This window comes from Phyllobates terribilis, unplaced genomic scaffold (assembly GCF_046119375.1).
Source record: "Phyllobates terribilis strain yellow unplaced genomic scaffold, ASM4611937v1 Scaffold_1__5_contigs__length_1240528914, whole genome shotgun sequence".
In the NCBI taxonomy this organism is placed as follows: Eukaryota; Metazoa; Chordata; class Amphibia; order Anura; family Dendrobatidae; genus Phyllobates; species Phyllobates terribilis.
In genome coordinates, this window is record NW_027362761.1 from 586,863,152 (window position 1) to 586,881,057 (window position 17,906).

The window sequence follows — 17,906 nt, forward strand, 5'->3', positions numbered from 1 at the left end:
AAAATGAGAATGCTTGGTCTGGGGGATAATGTGTGCAAGTGGGTAAATAGCTGGCTGAGTGATAGAAAGCAGAGGGTGGTTATCAATGGAGTAAGCTCAGGGGGTGTCAGGGTTACTAGCGGGGGGCCTCAAGGGTCTGTCTTGGGCCCTATATTATTTAATATATTTATTAATGATCTAGTGGAAGGGTTGCATAGTAAAATAGCAATATTTGCAGATGATACTAAACTTTGTAAAGTAGTTAATACAGATGAGGATAGGGCACAGCTACAAGAGGATTTAGATAAATTGGGGAGTTGGGCCAAAAAATGGCAAATGGGGTTCAATGCCGATAAATGTAAGGTCATGCACATGGGAAAGAAAAACAGCAGTCACCCATACATATTAAATGGGAAACCGTTGGGGAAATCTGACATGGAGAAGGACCTGGGCGTCTTGGTTAATAGCAAATTAAATTGGAGTGCCCAGTGTCAGGCAGCAGCTGCGAAGGCAAATAGAGTCATGGCATGCATCAGAAGAGGAATAGGGGCATATGATGAGAACATTGTTCTTCCTCTGTATAAAGCGCTGGTAAGGCCGCACTTAGAATATTGTGCACAGTTCTGGGCTCCGGTGCTCAGAAAAGACATATTGGAGCTAGAGCGGGTACAAAGGAGGGCGACTAAGGTAATAAAGGGAATGGAGGGACTAGAATACCCAGAGAGGTTGTCAAAATTAGGCCTATTTACGTTGGAAAAGAGAAGGCTTAGGGGAGACCTCATAAACATGTATAAATACATCAGGGGGCAGTACAGAGATCTCTCCCATGACCTGTTTATACCAAGGATGGTGACAAAGACGAGGGGGCACACTATGCGTCTGGAGGAAAGGAGGTTCCTGCACCAGCATAGAAGGGGATTCTTTACGGTCAGAGCCGTGAGACTCTGGAACTCTCTGGGAGAGGAAGTGGTGATGTCCAACTCACTTAAAGAGTTCAAGAGAGGCCTGGACGCCTTTCTTGAGAACAATAAAATTACATTTTATGCTTAGTGATAGTTAATTAATCCAGGGATTTAATCTGACTGCCAGACTGGAGTCGGGAAGTGAATTTTTCCTCAATGATGTAAATTGGCCTATACCGCATGGGTTTTTGTTGCCTTCCCCTGGATCAACGCTGCGGAATAGCTGCAGTGCACAAGAAATAGGCTGAACTGGATGGACGCTTGTCTTTTTTCAGCCTTATAAACTATGTAACTAGAGAGGCAAACCCAGCCACTACCCTAGACCACCAGAACTAGTGACAATAACACCTCCACTGCTCTCGGATAGGCACAAGTTCAGCCACATGGGTCTTGGACACTGATTCAGGCACTGGCTGCACACGGACCGGGTGACGAGGTTCCGAATTGGCCACACAAGGACCAGGGACTACGGGTTCAGGACTGGCCACGCAAAGACCAGGGACTACGGGTTCAGGACTGGCCACACAAAGACCAGGGACTACGGGTTCAGGACTGGCCACGCAAAGACCAGGGACTACGGGTTCAGGACACTGGCCACACTAGGACCAGGAAACCTAACAACTCACTAGTTGCACCACTGACACACTAATGAAACTCATTGCTTCGGCCATTACCTATTGGGGAGGGTGCCTTTTAAACAAGATGTCTACCAGCTATTGGCTGAGGGCATCTTAGCAGGTGCGTGAGCTGGCCCTCTAAGAACGGCAGCGTGTGCACTAGGTAAGCCACCGGGAAACCAGAGTACCAGGAAGCAAGCCAAGGCACACGCCGTGTGGCCGGGGAAGCGAGTATGTCGGCGTCCCTGCATGGAGGGGGGGGGGGGACTTATCTTCTGTGCACCCTATGGTCCGGTTAATCTTAATGCCACCATACCCATTAGATGGCTGTCGGCCAAACCATCATGTGCCTGGCAGCCACCTCGGCCAAGCGTTCCTGAGCTCTCTATGAAAATACTTCTCTCTCGGTAACAATATTATCGGCAGTCCGAAATTAAACATGCCGGATATATATTTTCTTCAACAATTAACTGTCCGGGGCTCCAATGCACATTATACTGTCAGCCGAACACGTCCATTTCAGCAGGTCTGGCCAACATTACAACATTTTTTACAAAATGAAAAGGTGAGAAATGATGTTGAGAAGGCCCCTGTTTTCTCTATGAAAGCAAATGTAACATCACCTGATCTTCACGGTGCTATAGAAGGAATAAAAGAACCCACACTATAAACAGAGATGGCGAGGGAACCAGGGCTGTGGAGAAGGTAAGCCAAACCTCCGACTCCAACTCCACGACTCCGACTCCCTCATACATGCCTCATGTTCAAGTGATAAATTTACTGTAGCACAGATTCATCTCAGCTAAAAGTCTAGACCCTTTGATCAGGAATAGGACAGACATTTATAGGACATTTCATAAACTTTCCCAAATTCTTATGAAAAAAATATTCCCCACAAACTGCATTGAACTACTGTACCCAATTTATTATATATTTTAGGAGTCGGAGTTGGTCCAGATGAATTACATCCCAGGGTACTGAAAGATAGAGGAAATTGCAGAACCTCTAACTAGAATCTTTGAAAAATCATGGAGAACAGAAGTCACGGAAGATTGGAGAAGAGCGAATGTTGTCCCTATCTTCACAAAAGGAAAGAAGGTGGAGCAAGGAAATTACAGGCCAGTGAGCCTTACTTCTATACCAGGAAAGATCTTTGAACAAATTATTAAAAAGCATGTATGTAAGTACTTGGATAATAATACAGCAATAAACCAGAGCCAGTATGGGTTTGTAGCAAACAGGTCATGCCAGACTAATCTAATTTTCCTCTGTGATGGAATCACTGACTGGGTGGATCAGGGAAATGCGGTAGATATAGTATATCTTGACTTCAGTAAAGCATTTGATGAAGTATCTCATACTATCCTTATTGTAAAAATGACCAAGTATGGGATTGACAAGGATACGGTTAGGTAGATTCATAACTGGCTCAGTGATCATACTCAAAGAGTGGTAATAAATGGTTGAACATCCAAGTGGAAGAGTGGTTTAAGTGGGGTACCACAAGGCTCTGTCCTGGCCCCAGTGTTCAATATTTTTTACAACTGATCTAGATAAGGGAACTGAATGTAAACTAATCAAATTTGCAGACGATGCAAAGCTAGGAGGGATAGCTAACACTAGAGAAAACCGAGAAAGGATTCAGGAGGGATCTAGATAAGCTTGAACAATGGGCAGCGACTAATAAAATGGTATTTGACAAGAAAAACGAAAATCACATCTACAGAATGGGAGGAATAGAACTAACCAACAGCACATGTGAAAAGACTTAGGTATACTGATAGATCACAGACTAAACATGAGTCAACAGAGTGATGCAGCAGCAAAAAAGAGAAACAATTCTGGGATGTATTAAGAGAAGCCTAGAGTCTAGATCATGTGAAGTCATTATCCCCCTCTACTCCTCCTTGGTCAGACCTCATCTGGAATACTGTGTCCAGTTCTGCGCATCACATTTAAAAAAAAAAAGACATAAAAAAACTGGAGCAAGTTCAGAGAAGAGCGACCAGGATGGTGAGCGGACTGCAAACTATGTCCTACAAGAAACGGTTAGAGGATCTGGGAATGTTTAGCTTGCAAAAAAGAAGGCTAAGAGGATACTAATAGCTGTCTACAAATATCTGAAAGGCTGTCACATTGTAGAGGCATCATCCTTAGGCCACGGCCCCAGTATCAGTATTCGGTCAGTATTTTTTGTCAGGAGTGTGAGACAAAACCAGGAGTGGGTGATAAATGCAGAGTTGGTGACTTGTTTCTATTATAACATTTCTCTAATTGTCCCTCACATGGTTTTGGCTCCCACTCCTGAGAAAAAATACTGACCGAATACAGACCAAATACTGAAAGTGGGACCGTGGCCTTATTCTCATTTGCACATGGAAACACGAGAAGCAATGGGAGAAGATACAGATTAGATATTAGAAAAAACTTTTTGACAGTGAGGGCGATCAATGAGTGGGACAGACGGCCATGAGAGGTGGTGAGTTCCCCTTCACTGGAAGTCTTCAGAGGCTGGACAGACATCTATCGGCGATGGTTTAGTGAATCCTGCATTGAGCAGGGGGTTGGACATGATGACCCTGAAGGTCCCTTCCAACTATAACATTCTAGGACTCATTTGCACATAATGGCAATTTACGCTCATTCATTCCTGAGATTATTGACACTATACAGCAGGATGTAGACAAACAAAAACTAGGGCAAGTAAATCTAGGAGATAAGATCAGCTGTATCTAGGATTGTGCACAGCCCCAGGGGCCACGTGGTTGTACATCCTGGAAGTCATCACAAAATAATAAGTAACTCAGCTACCGGCAACAGCTACTGAAAGTGATCTCAGCGTCTTGTGATCAGGCAATTACATTCACCCGCCGAGGAAAGTGAATGAAGGGCAGAGTCAGAGAAACTCCAGGAAACTCATGAGGACACTCCGGCCACGTCTAGACCTCCTGCCCGACAACTAAACAGCAAAAAAGCCTGCAATACACGAGCAAAAATCTAACAAAGAGGATTGAGGTCACTTGAGAATATTAGAAAAAGGAAAAGTTTCCCAAGCTGAACAGTGTACTAAAAAAAGAAAGAAAAGAAATAGCATAAAATGTAATAAAAAAAATGTGCAAAATTCTAGGTCACTTCTTGCACCGTCCCCGTGCCGCTGCCCCCCCGCCTGCACAGTCAGCGTGCCGCCGCTCCCCCCTGCACCGTCCGTGTGAAGCTGCTACCCCTACACAGTCAGCGTCCGCTGCTCCCCCTTGCACCGTCCCCGTGCCGCTGCTCCCCCTGGCACCGTCCCCGTGCCGCTGCTCACCCTGGCACCGTCCCCGTGCCGCTGCTCCCCCCTGACACCGTCCCCGTGCCGCTGCTCCCCCCTGGCACCGTCCCCGTGCCGCTGCTCCCCCCTGGCACCGTCCCCGTGCCGCTGCTCCCCCCTGGCACCGTCCCCGTGCCGCTGCTCCCCCCTGGCACCGTCCCCGTGCCGCTGCTCCCCATGGCACCGTCCCTGTGCCGCTGCTCCCCATGGCACCGTCCCCGTGCCGCTGCTCCCCCCTGGCACCGTCCCCGTGCCGCTGCTCCCCCCTGGCACCGTCCCCGTGCCGCTGCTCCCCCCTGGCACCGTCCCCGTGCCGCTGCTCCCCCCTGGCACCGTCCCCGTGCCGCTGCTCCCCATGGCACCGTCCCTGTGCCGCTGCTCCCCATGGCACCGTCCCCGTGCCGCTGCTCCCCTTGGCACCGTCCCCGTGCTGCTGCTACCCCTTGCATCTTCCTATGTTAAACTTGATAACCTATTGGCATGTTATATATAGGGAGGAAAAAAATGCACTTTAAAAAAAAAAAAAAAACTTCTGACAATTCAAAACCAGGGGTGTATCAGACATTTTAATTAATTAGGATCTACGTGCGGAGACCCTCCACAATCACAAAAAATAAAAATAAAAAAGGAGCAGAGGCGCACAGCTGAGGGCAGCTCTCCGAGGAGCACAGCTGAGGGCAGCTCTCCGAGGAGCACAGCTGAGGGCAGCTCTCCGAGGAGCACAGCTGAGGGCAGCTCTCCGAGGAGCACAGCTGAGGGCAGCTCTCCGTGGAGCACAGCTGAGGGCAGCTCTCCGAGGAGCACAGCTGAGGGCAGCTCTCCGAGGAGCACAGCTGAGGGCAGCTCTCCGAGGAGCACAGCTGAGGGCAGCTCTCCGAGGAGCACAGCTGAGGGCAGCTCTCCGAGGAGCACAGCTGAGGGCAGCTCTCCGAGGAGCACAGCTGAGGGCAGCTCTCCGAGGAGCACAGCTGAGGGCAGCTCTCCGAGGAGCACAGCTGAGGGCAGCTCTCCGAGGAGCACAGCTGAGGGCAGCTCTCCGAGGAGCACAGCTGAGGGCAGCTCTCCGAGGAGCACAGCTGAGGGCAGCTCTCCGAGGAGCACAACTGAGGGCAGCTCTCCGAGGAGCACAACTGAGGGCAGCTCTCCGAGGAGCACAACTGAGGGCAGCTCTCCGAGGAGCACAACTGAGGGCAGCTCTCCGAGGAGCACAACTGAGGGCAGCTCTCCGAGGAGCACAACTGAGGGCAGCTCTCCGAGGAGCACAACTGAGGGCAGCTCTCCGAGGAGCACAACTGAGGGCAGCTCTCCGAGGAGCACAACTGAGGGCAGCTCTCCGAGGAGCACAACTGAGGGCAGCTCTCCGAGGAGCACAACTGAGGGCAGTTCTCCGAGGAGCACAACTGTGGGCAGTTCTCTGAGGAGCACAACTGAGGGAAGTTCTCCGACTAAACTGAAGAAGGATCTTCTATGGAGGAACGCAGCACTAGCTGAGCACTTGTCAAACTTTTATTTATTTTTTTGGAAGCGCAGATCCATTTTGAAGGGCTGTTCTTATTTTAGCCTGAGACAGGGATGCCTCCATCAAGGCGCCGGAAACAAAAGATTGGGCAATGGAGAAAGCAGAGCGTGTCTGAGATACGCTGTATCTGTAAAATGAATGAGGGATACAGAAATAACAAGCTAGACTATTTGCATAACTCGCTTCCATTGTAGTTAGGCCTAATTCAGACATCCGTTTTTTTTGGTCATGGACAGAACACGCGCCCAATATAGACGGTGTGCGTGATCACATGTCTTCTTGTGACCGAAATTCGACCGTGGGGGTGGGGGGGGGGTTGTCTGCTCTTGATCTGATTTGCAGATTAAAATCGTCCATGTCTATTTCTTATTGTATAATGGGGAGGGGCAGTTTGGAATTTATTTTTTTTGAATATTGAGAAAAAGGATGTCGCATTGATCGTACAGTTGACGCATGGACCGAACATTGCAAGAAGACTGGATTTCTTTAAAACAAAACACTTTGCCGCACTTTTGGCATGGAGCTGAATAGCCCGGGCGCCGTGACGGACAGCTGCCATGGGATGTAACAGCGGTGGTACGTCAACCTCTCGTCAAGCGGCAATTCTATAATCACTTCAGAAATGACCGAGCCTGAAAACTGCTGACCCCAGCGGCCTCCCGTCCGCTCCCCGACATCCGTCACTTTATCCGCTGAGCCGGAAACTGATTTGATCTCTTATTAAATTGTGAGAAGAAATGTGAAGCAACTGGGGAGGCGAAAGGTAACCATCAGCACAAAAATATATCACTGGCGCTGAGTGGTTCCCCTCTTTCCTGAATCTTTATAAAACCGGCGGTAAGACAACAAAAAAAATTGATATAGGGATAATATTGATACCTATAGAAGCCACAGTTTTCCCCATTCCCCCTCCATTATTGCTTTTCTACACACTGTTTGAATCAGTGCAGAGGCCGCTGTGAAATCAGAGACCCGCAAATGCTAGAAATTGAATTTATGATGCAAGATTTGTTTCAAGGGACATTACAATTAAAAGGAAAAAAAACAGTTGGCAAATTTATTTAGTAGTCTGTGAAAATCACTTGTCACTCATTCTTCTGTTAGCACATTCCTATCCACTGCCTGAATCCGTGCAGAGGCTGCTGTAATCACAGGACTTTGTTAACGAGTTCCTTGTACATACACAGCTTGCAATTTGTAAAAACAAATTCAATAGGGTGTATTATGAGGTTCTGCAGCAGCTGAGGTGCGTATTATGAGGTTCTGCAGCAGCTGAGGTGAGTATTATGAGGTTCTGCAGCAGCTGAGGTGAGTATTATGAGGCTCTGCAGCAGCTGAGGTGTATTATGAGGTTCTGCAGCAGCTGAGGTGCGTATTATGAGGTTCTGCAGCAGCTGAGGTGAGTATTATGAGGTTCTGCAGCAGCTGAGGTGAGTATTATGAGGCTCTGCAGCAGCTGAGGTGAGTATTATGAGGCTCTGCAGCAGCTGAGGTGAGTATTATGAGGCTCTGCAGCAGCTGAGGTGAGTATTATGAGGCTCTGCAGCAGCTGAGGTGAGTATTATGAGGCTCTGCAGCAGCTGAGGTGAGTATTATCGGGTTCTGCAGCAGCTGAGGTGAGTATTATCGGGTTCTGCAGCAGCTGAGGTGCGTATTATCAGGTTCTGCAGTAGATGAGGTGTATTATGAGGCTCTGCAGCAGCTGAGGTGTATTATGAGGTTCTGCAGCAGCTGAGGTGCGTATTATGAGGTTCTGCAGCAGCTGAGGTGCGTATTATGAGGCTCTGCAGCAGCTGAGGTGCGTATTATGAGGCTCTGCAGCAGCTGAGGTGCATTATGAGGTTCTGCAGCAGCTGAGGTGCATTATGAGGCTCTGCAGCAGCTGAGGTGCGTATTATGAGGCTCTGCAGCAGCTGAGGTGGGTATTATCGGGTTCTGCAGCAGCTGAGGTGCGTATTATCGGGTTCTGCAGCAGCTGAGGTGCGTATTATCGGGTTCTGCAGCAGCTGAGGTGCGTATTATCGGGTTCTGCAGCAGCTGAGGTGCGTATTATCGGGTTCTGCAGCAGCTGAGGTGCGTATTATCGGGTTCTGCAGCAGCTGAGGTGCGTATTATCGGGTTCTGCAGCAGCTGAGGTGTATTATGAGGCTCTGCAGCAGCTGAGGTGTATTATGAGGCTCTGCAGCAGCTGAGGTGCATTATGAGGCTCTGCAGCAGCTGAGGTGCATTATGAGGCTCTGCAGCAGCTGAGGTGCATTAAGAGGTTCTGCAGCAGCTGAGGTGTATTATGAGGCTCTGCAGCAGCTGAGGTGCATGATGAGGTTCTGCAGCAGCTGAGGTGCATGATGAGGTGCATTATGAGGTTCTGCAGCAGCTGAGGTGCATTATGAGGTTCTGCAGCAGCTGAGGTGCATTATGAGGTTCTGCAGCAGCTGAGGTGCATTATGAGGTTCTGCAGCAGCTGAGGTGCATTATGAGGTTCTGCAGCAGCTGAGGTGCATTATGAGGCTCTGCAGCAGCTGAGGTGCATGATGAGGTTCTGCAGCAGCTGAGGTGCATGATGAGGTTCTGCAGCAGCTGAGGTGTATTATGAGGCTCTGCAGCAGCTGAGGTGTATGATGAGGTTCTGCAGCAGCTGAGGTGTATGATGAGGCTCTGCAGCAGCTGAGGTGTATGATGAGGCTCTGCAGCAGCTGAGGTGTATTATGAGGCTCTGCAGCAGCTGAGGTGTATTATGAGGCTCTGCAGCAGCTGAGGTGTATTATGAGGCTCTGCAGCAGCTGAGGTGTATTATGAGGCTCTGCAGCAGCTGAGGTGTATTATGAGGCTCTGCAGCAGCTGAGGTGTATTATGAGGCTCTGCAGCAGCTGAGGTGTATTATGAGGCTCTGCAGCAGCTGAGGTGTATTATGAGGCTCTGCAGCAGCTGAGGTGTATGATGAGGCTCTGCAGCAGCTGAGGTGTATTATGAGGCTCTGCAGCAGCTGAGGTGTATTATGAGGCTCTGCAGCAGCTGAGGTGCATGATGAGGCTCTGCAGCAGCTGAGGTGCATGATGAGGCTCTGCAGCAGCTGAGGTGTATGATGAGGTTCTGCAGCAGCTGAGGTGTATTATGAGGTTCTGCAGCAGCTGAGGTGTATTATGAGGCTCTGCAGCAGCTGAGGTGTATGATGAGGTTCTGCAGCAGCTGAGGTGTATTATGAGGCTCTGCAGCAGCTGAGGTGTATTATGAGGCTCTGCAGCAGCTGAGGTGTATTATGAGGCTCTGCAGTCACCTCTTATTGAGGAGAGAGCACTAGATGTTATCCTAGAAGAACACGGTATAATAGGGACCTGCTTCTGTGTAAGTGATAAGCGGCACCCATGTGGAGATGCTCATCTCTGTCTGAGCCACCGGGTAGTGGCACCGGGAGGTGACGATTATACTTATGTTACAGACTCTATATTACGTGGCAGGATTATCATAACTCATTTGCATTAGACAGAAGACAAGCTCTTACCTTAATGAAGTTGTTCAGGTGACCCAACTTGCGCATGTTAGAAACTCCATGAAGTTTGGCCACATTTTGTAAAATTTCTCTAAGGTTGTCACTCGGTTCTAAGTAAAAAAAAAAAAAGAATAAACATAAAAGCAGTGAATAACCGGACCCGGAGCAGGCAGGCGGGCCGCCGGACACCCCGGAGAAGGCAGGCGGGCCGCCGGACACCCCGGAGCAGGCAGGCGGGCCGCCGGACACCCCGGAGCAGACGCACTCTTGCTTTGCGACATACTACCGCAGTTGCCTACTGCGGGGCAAATTGTACTTTCTATTTCTACCATGTTGAGGAGTTTAAAAAAAAACTCCTAGAAAGATGGTTACAAAATAAACCCCGTTAACCTCCAGCCATTGTACAAAGAGCCTCAGCCAACGTGCGTTGGATCCTGTGCTCCATGCTAGGCAGCACTTCCTTTTGATTAGCCGGGTCTGTAGCAATATCACACGTGCGTCACGATGATGTTGCTCCAGGCCGACTAATCAAAAGAAGATTCGTACCTGTTCTTTCAGGAAGAGTTTACAGCAGCTTTTTTTTATCATCAGAGGTAGGACTCCAATGTCAGGTAACACCTCGATACACAGCTGATCCACCAATCACAATAGGAGATGTCACAGCTCACCTGCTCCCTTCACAACACCCATTGCACAAGCTCATTAGATGCTTCAATACAAAACACAGACTGAGTCTGGTTAATGCTGCTCATGTACATTAACTTCTTGTTGTTTCAGGAAAGTCACAAAACCTAAAAAAAAAAGCCCCCGGTGTGAGAATTGCAGGATTTCTATTTTTTTAGTTTTTTTTTTAATAAAGATCATGACTTGGATAAGAAAATGTTCCAACTATTTTTAAAGAATATATTTAGTGCCATTACACGGAGGGACACATGGCGTTCGTCATTAGCAGTCGCCCCCTTACAGCATACCTTACTGATAAGTCAGGCCCATACTAGGGGAATGATATCAGGACAGACGACAGATCCCACCCCTGGTATGAACAGAGCGAGGTAACTACACACAATGCTAGGACCATCATCCACCCCTCCACATTGCTACTTGGTACACGATCCATTAGATGGGGAGACTGCATCTGGTTTATAGCTAAAGTGCATTTAGCTTGTTCACACGTAACGTTTGTGCTGCGCTTTTTCCCACGCAGAAAAAAAATGAGATTTCTAAACTCTAATTCACAATAGAGCGCCATACACTGTGTAGTGGCCGTTCTCAGGTACTACAGGTCTGCCCCGACTGAAGTCCATATGATCTGAGCTGCAGAACCCGAGAACGGCCACTAACCAATGTATGTACGTGTGCTGTTCTAGTAGCCACGGCATCAGGTATCACCTAATCGGTGGGGAGGATGTCAGGTGTCGGACCTCCATCAATCCGATATTGATCACCTGTTCTGTAGACAGGTCATAAATCTGTCACTTGCTCAAAAAAATTAGTTCGTTAAATACCGTGTAAAAGTCCCTGAACTCTCCCGATTCTGCCGCTGTTTTCCGTTTTGTGCTGCGTTGCTCCATTGCAGAGATATTCACATTTGTTTCTTCTGGAGCACAGCATGTGAAATCTCTACTTGTAGTGCAACTGCACGTTTCTTCAGCGCTCTCTGGTGGCAAGTACTTTCATCTGAAGCTGATAGATCAACTGCTGAGTTGTGATTGGCAGAGTCTGGTGAAAGTGCACACCCCCAGAGAGGATGGTAAAAATGCACAGCTGCAGTACAAGCAGAGATGTCACATGCTGCGCTCCAGAAAACACAAATGTGAATATCTCTGCAATGGAGCGACGCAGAGCAAAACGGAAAACAGCGTCAGAATCAGGGGAGGGGGAGGGGGGGGGGGGGGCTTAGGGATTTAGACAAGATATTTAATTCAATATTTTTGAGCAAGTGACAAATTCCCTTTAAGTAGGCATTACGATCAGTTCAAATGTCATCCATAGCTGTTTGTAACAGTCTCAGTATTAAAAAAAAAACAATGCATCCTGTACTGGAACTTAACATTTCTGTTTTTAGGATTCCCAAAATGGATCCAAAAAAGGAAGTGACTACCGGACATGTGAATAGAGCCTGAGGCTCGGTCCACACTACTGTTGAAGTATTTTGTCAGTGACATTAGATATTGCACTGTCCTTACCGCCAAACCCAGCAAATCACGTTATAAGTGGAGGGGTACCGTCAGCACCGTCAGTGTCTGGGGCACAATCAATCCGGTGCTGCTGCCCGCAGGGCACAAAGCTGAGGACAGACACGTATCCCCCACCGATTACAGCCAGCTAACCGCGAGTAGGACGAGTTATAATAGTGTGGCAGTTCACACGGTATTTATATACGACACATAATAAAGCGATTTGTCATTATGACAAGTGAAGCAGAAAACACAATCTGATCAGAAACATTCTGCCATGTATTACAAAGATCTGGCTCGCCAGCCTAGCCGTGCCGAGGGCAACAAAACCAGTGATTGGATTTGTTAAAGGTTCCTGAAGGGGGCGCGTGTTACACCGCGGAGGCTGGGTTGCGATTTGCAGAGCTTCGGATGTTTAGCTCTGTTCCTTTACTGCTCTATACCTCTGCAGTCTATCAGCGGTGGTCGGTTTCCTAGACAAGAAGCGCTGCTTTGGATCCTGGCCGCGTCAGCTCCTCTGATGCTGCCCGTGATTGCAGCACCGGAAAAGTGATAGCCGCAGATAGGAGAAGTGCGACCACGACGCAGGAGCGGACTGTCAATCAAGTAGGAGTGCACCAAGCCCATGCAAGAAGGAAGCAGTGTACTCCTGAAGACACCAAACGTAGGGCATACACAAAAAACACTGGCACACAGAGCGGCACACAGAGCGGCACACAGACTTATCGATTTTGACCGGACAACCAATTTAACCCCTTAAGCCCCGCGGGTGGTTTGCACGTTAATGACCGGTCCAATTTTTACAATTCTGACCACTGTCACTTTATGAGGTAATTACTCTGGAACGCTTCAACGGATCCCCCTGATTCTGAGATTGTTTTTTCGTGACATATTGTACTTCATGATTGTGGAAAAATTTCTTCGATATCACTTGTGTTTATTTGTGAAAAAAACGGAAATTTGGCGAAAATTTTGAAAATTTTGCAATTTTCAAAATTTGAATTTTTAAGCCCTGAAATCAGAGCGATATGTCACACAAAAGAGTTAATAAATAACATTCCCCACATGTCTACTTTACATCAGCACAATTTTGGAACCAAAATTTTTTTTTGTTAGGGAGCTATAAGGGTTAAAAGTTGACCAGCGATTTCTCATTTTTCCAACAAAATTTACAAAACCATTTTTTTAGGGACCACATCACATTTGAAGTCACTTTGAGAGGTCTTTATGACAGAAAATACCCAAAAGTGACACCATTCTAAAAACTGCACCCCTCAAGGTGCTCAAAACCACATTCAAGAACTTTATTAACCCTTCAGGTGCTTCATAGGAATTTTTTGAATGTGGAAGAAAAAAATGAACATTTAACTTTTTTCACAAAAATGTTACTTTAGACCCAATTTTTTTTATTTTCACAGGGGTAACAAGAAAAAATGGACCGCAAAATTTGTTGTGCAAATTCCCCTGGGCACGCAGATACCCAATATTTGGGGAAAAAACACTGTTTGGGCGCACTGTAGGGCTCGGAAGGGAAGGAGCGCCATTTGACTTTTTGATTGTAAAATTTGCTTGAATAATTAGCGGACACCATGTTGCGTTTAGAGAGCCCCTGTGTGCCCAAACAATGGAGCTCCCCCACAAGTGACCCCATTTTGGAAACTAGACCCCCCAAGGCACCTATCTAGATGCATAGTGAGCAGTTGCAACCCCCAGGTGCTTCACAAATTGATTCGTAAAAATGAAAAAGTGAAAAAAAAAACACTTTCATTGTTACGAATCAATTTGTGAAGCACCTGGGGGTTCCAACTGCTCACTATGCATCTAGATAGGTGCCTTGGGGGGTCTAGTTTCCAAAATGGGGTCACTTGTGGGGGAGCTCCAATGTTTGGGCACACAGGGACTCTCTAAATGCAACATGGTATCCGCTAACAAATTGAATGGAAAATCGGCTCAAATTGTTAGCGGACACCACATTGCGTTTGGAGAGCCCCTCTGTGCCCAAACTTTGGAGCTCCCCCACAAGTGACCCCATTTTGGAAACTAGACCCCCCAAGGCACCTTTCTAGATGCATAGTGAGCACTTGGAACCCCCAGGTGCTTCACAAATTGATTCGTAATAATGAAAAAGTGAAAAAAAACAAACACTTTTTCATTTTTACGAATCAATTTGTGAAGCACCTAGGGGTTCCAAGTGCTCACTATGCATCTAGATAGGTGCCTTGGGGGGTCTAGTTTCCAAAATGGGGTCACTTGTGGGGGAGCTCCAATGTTTGGGCACACAGGGACTCTCCAAACGCAACATGATATCCGCTAACAATTTGAGCCGACAATTTGTTAGCGGATATCATGTTGCATTTGGAGAGTCCCTGTGTGCCCAAACATTGGAGCTCCCCCACAAGTGACCCCATTTTGGAAACTAGACCCCCCAAGGCACCTATCTAGATTCATAGTGAGCACTTGGAACCCCAGGTGCTTCACAAATTGATTCATAAAAATGAAAAAGTGTTTTTTTTTTCACTTTTTCATTATTACGAATCAATTTGTGAAGCACCTGGGGGTTCCAAGTGCTCACTATGCATCTAGAAAGGTGCCTTGGGGGGTCTAGTTTCCAAAATGCGGTCACTTGTGGGGGAGCTCCAAAGTTTGGGCACAGAGGGGCTCTCCAAATGCAATGTGGTGTCCGCTAACAATTTGAGCCGATTTTAAATTCAATTTGTTAGCGGATACCATGTTGCATTTAGAGAGTCCCTGCGTGCCCAAACATTGGAGCTCCCCCACAAGTGACCCCATTTTGGAAACTAGACCCCCCAAGGCACCTATCTAGATTCATAGTGAGCACTTGGAACCCCAGGTGCTTCACAAATTGATTCATAAAAATGAAAAAGTGTTTTTTTTTTCACTTTTTCATTATTACGAATCAATTTGTGAAGCACCTGGGGGTTCCAAGTGCTCACTATGCATCTAGATAGGTGCCTTGTGGGGGTCTAGTTTCCAAAATGGGGTCACTTGTGGGGGAGCTCCAATGTTTGGGCACACAGGGGCTCTCCAAACGCAACATGGCGTCCGCTAACAATTTGAGCCAATTTTCCATTCAATTTGTTAGCGGACACCATGTCGCGTTTGGAGAGCCCGTGATGTGCCTAAACAGTGGAGCTCCCCCACAAGTGCCCCCATTTTGGAAACTATACCCCTCAAGGATTTTATTAAGGTGTATAGTGAACATTTTGAACCCAGAGGTACGGCACAGAATTTGTTTACATTAGGTCATCATATTGAATAAGTTGTCATTGTTCTTGAGCGCAAGTGCTCGCTACTTGAGTTTGCATCGGGTACTCAGGTATGCACCATGTACAGCGTGTGCTCGAGTGACATGCTCGAGTCCCTGCTCCGCATGTTTCACGGTTATTAGACACCCAAAAAAAAACATGCGGGGATCGCTCGTGCATGGCAGGCAATCCCCGTAAAGTTTTTTGGCCGCGAAGCATATGGGGCAGAGACTCGAGCATGTCACTCAAATACCCACGATACTCAATGCATACCAGAGCACCCGATGCAAACTTAAGTAGCGAGCACTTGCTCTCAACACTAGTCGCCATATCGTCATCTTTTTTTCTTACTTTTGAAAAAAATCCCAACCCCAGCCCTAACCCTAGCACAACCCTAGCCCCAGCACAACCCTAGCCCCAGCACAACCCTAGCCCCAGCACAACCCTAGCCCTAGCCCAATCCTAACCCAAGAGTTTATTTTTGACGCCGTTCCTTGTGCGGTATAAGTGATTAGACGACTTTATTCTTCGGGTCGGTGTGATTACAGCAATGCCAGAATCATATGGGGTTTTTATGACTGACAGCTGTCACACACTAAAAGACGCATTTTTTGTAAAATCTAGTTTTTGCATCGCCATATTTTGAGAGCTATAATTTTTCCAGATTTTGGCAGACAGTCATGTGACGGCTCGTTTTTTGCGGGATGACTTGACGTTGTTATTGGTGCCATTTTCAGGCACGTGACATTTTTTGATCGCTTTCTATTCCGATTTTTGGGAGGCAGAATAAACAAAAACCAACAATTCAGGAATTGTTTTTTTTTTTTTTTTATTCTGTTCCGCGTGTGGTAAAATTGATGAGGTAGCTTTATTCTTCGGGTCAGTACGTTTACAGCGGTACCACATTTGTATCATTTTTCTATGTTATGGCGCTTATACACAATAAAAGCTATTTTATAGAAAAAAATATTTTTTAGTATCGCTTTATTCTGAGAGCTATAACTTTTATTTTTCGGCTGATGGAGTCGTATGGCGGCTTGTTTTTTGCGGGACGAGATGACGTTTTCAGCGGTATCATTTTTATTTATATGCGTCTTTTTGATCGCGTGTTATTCCACTTTTTGTTTGGCGGTATGGTGATAAAGCATTGTTTTTTGCTTCGTTTTTTTTTTTTTTTTTACCGTGTTCACTGAAGGGGTTAACTAGTGGGACAGTTTTATAGGTCAGGTTGTTCCGGACGCGGCGATACCAAATATGTGTACTTTTATTGTTTTTTTTTTATTTTTTTTATAATAATATTTATTGATGGGTACATTATATTTTTATTTTTGGTGTATTATTTTTTTATAATATTTTTGCACATTTTTTTTTTTTTTTTCCACTTTCACACAGTTTATACACTTTATTACTTTGTCCCACTCTGGGACTTTCACTTTTTTTTTTCTGATCGCCTGCATGGCACAGGAATGGAGCACCATCCCTATGCCATGAAGGCTGTCAGAAATGCACAGTGTGAAGATTGCTTGGAGATGCACTGCGCATGTCCAAGCAATCTTCCTGCTCTCTGGTGACCCAGATGTTGTCATGACGACATCGGGTCGTCATGGCAACACCCGGGAAGCCTTTGCAGACTGCGCTGGAAGCCGGAAGAGGAGGTGAGTATCGCCGATCACCTCCCCTTGCCCCCGCAATGCCGCGATCGACTTAGATCGCAGCATCGCGGGGGTTAATGTGCTGGGAGCGGTGCAGGACCGCTCCCTGCACATAGTACCGGGTGTCAGCTGTGACAATCAGCTGACACCCGGCGGCGATCGCGCCCGCACAGCCTGTGTGCGCGCGCGATCGCGATGACGTACTAATAGGGGTCTGGCTCTTAAGTCCCAGGGCACAGACGCGTATTAGTACGTCAGATGTTATTAAGGGGTTAATAATGATATCACTATGGTAGTGCTTTTCTCTAGTGCTATGATGTATTTGATCCGTATTTACATGTCTGCTGTTATATAGGGTTAGTGTATCATTATCTGGGATACTTTTATTGCCGGAGGAGGTCACGTGTTTTTTTATGATTTAAACCCATAATGAACCAGGAATCCACAAGCTTGAGAGAGGGGGCAGGGAGTCCCGAAATGTCTGAGACATAGTGACTCTGCAGACTTTATAGAAAGAGGAAAATTCCTTGGAAATGCACGGGGTGATAATCTGTCGGTGCTATAGGAGGTTGTTCTGCTTTATTGGAACCGCAGCAGTAACCTCAGCACCACAAAATGATAATGGGCCTGTACGTCTGGCTGCAGGGTTATTTATTCTGATCCGGCAAGTAGTCAAAACAGATATGAGCCAACGTTTCAACCGAGAGCGGTCTTTGTCAAGGACATCTATGTGTAGTAAGAGCCGGGGACCAGGAAATGCGGCAGGAAGTAGGCCGGGATCAGAGCAGGATCACAATAGGTGATGTCACAGCTCACCTCCTCCTCCTTCTCCTCCTGTACAATGACTGATATCACCTCTATATACAGCAGATAGCACAGGATCCACCATTTATAATAGGTGATGTCACAGCTCACCTACTCCTCCTGTACAATGACT

The 17,906-nt window shown here is 47.1% G+C and overlaps 1 protein-coding gene across 2 annotated transcripts in view; it reads right to left on the reverse strand.

Moving 5' to 3' along the window:
• Positions 1-17,906, reverse strand: part of RICTOR (RPTOR independent companion of MTOR complex 2) — a 76,658-nt gene that overhangs the window by 51,215 nt on the left and 7,537 nt on the right. For both annotated transcript variants that reach the window (XM_073681899.1, XM_073681892.1), the window contains exon 3: positions 9,887-9,984. In XM_073681899.1, the coding sequence (XP_073538000.1) occupies positions 9,887-9,984 (98 nt within the window). The remainder of the gene's footprint in view (positions 1-9,886; positions 9,985-17,906) is intronic.